This window comes from Argentina silus, assembly GCF_951799395.1.
Source record: "Argentina silus genome assembly, chromosome: 19".
Lineage (NCBI taxonomy): Eukaryota > Metazoa > Chordata > Actinopteri > Argentiniformes > Argentinidae > Argentina > Argentina silus.
In genome coordinates this window covers 5,118,065-5,123,064 of record NC_139673.1, presented here as the reverse complement: position 1 = coordinate 5,123,064, position 5,000 = coordinate 5,118,065, and the positions used below count along the sequence as shown (strand labels likewise).

The window sequence follows — 5,000 nt, the reverse complement described above, 5'->3', positions numbered from 1 at the left end:
TAGAATGGTAGAGATTCACAGCTTGAAAGTGCACCTGAAAAATCTGCAGGAATTGCGTGATGCAATCATGTCATTATGGACCAGAATCTCAAAGGAATGTTTCCAAGATCTTGTGGAATCAATGCCACAAAGAATTGAGGCTGTTTTGAGAGCAAAAGGAGGCCCTACCCAGTATTAGTATAGTGTTCCTAATAGTGCTTGGTGAGTGTATGTATGGACGGTCTGATCTCTTCTTCTGACTCAACACTTTGACTGTGACTCAACAGTCCTCTGACATCACTGAGCAAGCTCACTTTGGGCAGCTCTGGATGGATGTTCTAGGGGCGCGCGATTCTTCTTATCTGTCGTAACTAGTCCTGAAGCTCTGTTTGGGTAATCGTGTTCAAACACTGGCACCATGAATTCAGGGGTGAAAATTGATTTCATCACTGTGGTGAATCGTGCACAGCGCGACGGCCTGCCTGTATTCCTCAAGGCTGTGCTGGGAGTATGAAGAAGACATGTACTGACAATGTGCTCATTAAAATTAAATTGCTCCAATTAAAGATGGATGTTGTACTGAAACGGGGGAAAAACAGGATGCGTTGGCGTATGACCTTGGTTAGCACACATGATTGGTCCGCGTGGCACGTTGGAGGCGCCTGGCCCATGTGACTTGGTATCTCTCTGAATCACATGGAGCCGAGTACTGAAGAGCAGGCTCCCCAGAGCCCCCTGTTCAGCCACTCAGAGAGGAGAGGATATGGGCATGCTAAGCAGCATGTCAGGCAGACGGGGCTGCTCTGGAGAAGTGTGTGTGTGTGTGTGTGTGTGTGTGTGTGTGTGTGTGTGTGTGTGTGTGTGTGTGTGTGGGAGTGTGGATGTGGGTGTGTGTGTGTGAGTAGGTGTGCGTGCATGCCTGTCCGGTGTTTGTGTGCATGAGTGATTGCCTGTGTGTGTGTGTGTGTGTGTGTGTGTGTGTGTGTGTGTGTGTGTGTGTGTGTGTGTGTGTGTGTGTGATTGCATGTGCTTGCCTGTGTGCGCATACATGTGTGTACGCTCTTGGGCATGCCTGCCTGTGTGTGTGTGTGTGTGTGTGTGTGTGAGTGAGTGTGTGTATGTGTGTGTGAGTGTGTGTGTGCGTGTGTGTGTGTGTGTGTGTGGCCCGTGGTGAGGTATCCGTGTCCTGCGGCCTGGTCTGGGGAGCCTCACCTGGACTCTGAGCTCTCCTGTCAGCTCCCATCTCCGTCTCCCACGCCGCCCCCAGCTCTCAGAGAGGACACTCTCTAACCTTTGAATCATCCGCACCGGGCGGCCTGATTCCCAGTGACACGCCACGCCGGCTAGCTCACAGCATTAGCATAGGGAAATACAAACGCTTTGGCCAGCGGCTACACTAGCACACACACAGAGAGGTCAGGTAGGTGTCCGGTGTATCACCATGGTTGGTGTCTTGCAGGGGAGGCTGGTGGAGGTAGAAATCAGAGGACGGGCTCATTGTCATGCATGGAAAGGAATGAGTGTGTGATACCATTCCTCATTCCATCCCATGTGTTACAATGAGCCCATCCTCCGGTTTCTACCGCCACCAGGTGTCATGGTGTCATGGTGTCATGTCACTATTCATCTCATCTCTTCCTTCCTTAAATGCTAATATTCAGTATGTGACTGACTGTTCTGGGGGTGAGTTTCCCGAAAGCCTTCTTGGTAATAAGATCATCTTTCCTCCATAGAATACAATGAATTAAAGATGAAGTTGGCCCTTTTTCAGTTGCACAGAGACCACTACACCTTTATTCAAAGGTTAAGTTCATAGCATGTTGAGTAAATAAAGTGGTTCTAGGTAGACGGTACACTGTGAACTTCCCTGATCCAGCCTTTCTCCAGCAGGAGAGGTAGAGGCTGAGTTAAAGTGGGTTAAGGACCAGGAGGATTACCTGAGACTCTGTTGCCAACCCCTCTCACTGACTCACTCAGTAAGGCCGTTGATTTGGCAGCTCTACAGCCAGCCTCTCCACAGAGACAGAGAGAGAGAGAGAGGGGGGGGGAGAGAGAGAGAGAGAGAGAGAGAGAGAGAGAGCAAGAGCTAGGGGGCTACATTAAAACTTATAAGCATAGCTACCAGACAGACAGACAGACAGACAGACAGACAGACAGACAGACAGACAGACAGAGATGAGAGCAGGAGGCTGGGTGGTGACAGAGACAGCAGCCTCTCCAGTGTACCTGGGACTGTAAGAGACCAGAGATTTAAGGAGCACGTTGCTCAGAGTGGACTAACCAAAGCCGAGTCGAGCCACAAGATGACACCAGAGATTTCAGGACTGAACAGTCAATTCTTCCACTCTTTTTTCTCTCCCCCCCCCCCCTCCCCCCCACACCCACCACCACCTGCCACTGCTAGCGAGCTCACTTGAAGAGGGAAGTGAACCGTCGTGGAGGCACAAGGCACAATCAAAGCAGCCCACTTGATAAGCACCTCTCTGATGGACATCTACACAGCCACTGTAAGGTCACTCTGCTCTACTCTGTCCGGGAGAGTAGCAGTCCACCATTCACACAGCAATTACAGGGAGGCGCACAAAGGATGACCTATAACAACACAATAACGGCACCAATCTGGAGGAGCGAGTGGCGTTCTAGATGACTGTCCAGATAACAAGGTCTGAATAGCAGCCCTACAGAAGCTACGAGGACTGGGGTTGGTGTGTGTGTGTGTGTGTGTGTAGGTGTGTGTGTTTGTGGGTGTGTGTGTGTGTGTGTGTGTGTGTGTGTGTGTGTGTGCGGGGGGGGGGGTCTCTTGGCGTGAATATGGCACATGGTCACATTACATTTTCCCGTCCTCTGGATCACTGTGTGCCCGTCTACGACATGTCACACGCAATTCCGACATTAGGCTCTCGGCGAGAACTGATCCTACAGCCAGCAAATGGGAGACATGTTCTGTATATGCATGTGAATAATTCATACCTATTATGACATTCAACACACCCACACACACACACACACACACGCACAGGCACACACACACACACACACACAGACACACACACACAGACACACACACGCACACGCATGCACACACACACCATCCCTATTTGTGAGGAGCTGTAGCTGGGAGAGGGTCCATCTCCTTCTACCCGTCTGGTGTGTTTCTGCAAGATGTTCACTCTGGCTGATTTCCTGCTTGGTTGGAAACTGAGGCATGCTGAGCAGTCTGTCTGAGGAGTGTCACATCCCTGTGTGGTGTTGCACTTACATCAATGAATTTCCTGAATGGCTAACTCAATGTTTGGTAACAAACTCCCCTATGGATGTAGGCTTGGGTTTGCCTTCCCACCCCCGGCCCCACCAAAGCAGCCGAGAGATGCCAGGAATAGCAGGAGGATAATGGAATTTGAAACCAACCAAAGCCCCGGCGCCTCCGACGCGTTGGGGAACGTAATTGCAGATCCGGGGCTTAAGATTAATGCGAGGGAGAGCGAACCAGTTCCGTTCCCAAAAAAAATATTTAAAAAATACGGGTGCATTTTCTAGTGGTTTGGTGCTTTGGGTGATCCAATTCGTGGGTAAGTCCAAATAAATGTTTAAATAAGGGAGAGAAAACAACAAAGAGAGATAGCGCTCCTCTCCTCCTCCGCACCCCTAACCTCCCCTCGTCAAGGGAGAGGGGGAGGAGGGAGGGAGAGGAGGGAGGGAGAGGCGGCTGGGTTGGAGAACGCCGGGGCCCTGCCTGTTGTTGATTAATCTTGGCATGGGGCAGAGATAGATTGCTTGCCATCTTTCCATTATTTCGCAGAAGCCCCCCCTGGGAGAGGGCACGGAGATCGCCCGACGAGGGGAAGACGTAATTAAACTTCCACGCGCGGGTCATGTGCTGTTAAATGCTTCGCCGCGGTTTCTCATTACTTAAACAGTGTATTCTAAATGATACACTGTCACTTTGCAAATTAATTGGTATTGGGGTATAGGAGCTCCATAAGCCAGAGCTAAGTCCTACACGTTTCACACTCAGGCAGGGGACCAAGAGAGAGGCACAGACTGTCTGACCCGTACGGGGAGAGTACATCTGGTGTCTGAGGTTCACGTTGTTCAAAGACACCTTGGACATTCACAGGTGGACAGTTAAAGGCGGCTGCTTGTGCTGTAGCCAACATGCCAAATAGGTTCCAGTCACTTGGGACGTCGATACAAGTGAAAGGCCGTTCTTGTTAGCTACTGCGTGACTGAACACATACACAAAAATCGGGAGAATCCAGAAAAATGATAGAATGATAGGGATGAATTATCAGAATGATGAGCAAAGCCCCTAATAGACAATGGGCCGGCCGATGTCAGCTCAGCTCATGACAGAAAAGAACAAAGCAGGAATAATCGAGTCATGTATTCTCCAACCGACCTAGTCTGACCTCTAAAGAAGCTAATTTCTGCTGTTATGTTTTCCAGGCCACCATTATGAATATTAAAGCTGAAAAGGTTTAAGCTCTGCGGCATAATGTGTGTGACCTTTTTTTCTTGTGTGTGTGTGTGTGTGTGTGTGTGTGTGAGTGCATTTGTGTGTGAGTGCATTTGTGTGTAAGTGCATTTGTGTGTGTGTGTGGTTTGTGTATGTGTGAGTGCATTTGTGTGTGTGTGTGTGTGTGTGAGTGCATGTGTGTGTGTGTGTGTCTCTGGGATTGCCCTGGTTCTCTTACCCCCAAAGTAGGATCCGTCTGAGAGCTTAGTCTCCTTGTTGCCTTTTGTCAGCACGCTCACCACCCCGTGCTGAATGAAGTACATCTTCTTGCCGATGGTGCCCTCCCTGATGATGTAGTCTAAGGGCTGGAAGACTTCAAAGCTCAGCTTGGACAGCATGGAGGTCACGAAGTTGGGGTCGGCGTTGGCGAACAGGGGCATGGAGGCCACCAGCTTTCGACAGTTAAAGTTGATTATCTCCTGCGCGCGCACACACACACACACGCACGCATGCATGCATGCACACACACACACACAGACACACACACACACACAAGAGGAGGAAT

General features: G+C 50.1%; 1 protein-coding gene across 1 annotated transcript in view; it reads right to left on the bottom strand.

Moving 5' to 3' along the window:
* The window catches only part of hcn4 (hyperpolarization activated cyclic nucleotide-gated potassium channel 4), a gene marked incomplete at both ends in the record, with an annotated part of 56,143 nt that overhangs the window by 9,048 nt on the left and 42,095 nt on the right, over window positions 1-5,000 (bottom strand). The window contains one exon of the mRNA XM_083690842.1: window positions 4,674-4,914. Coding sequence (XP_083546968.1) covers window positions 4,674-4,914 — 241 coding nt within the window. The remainder of the gene's footprint in view (window positions 1-4,673; window positions 4,915-5,000) is intronic.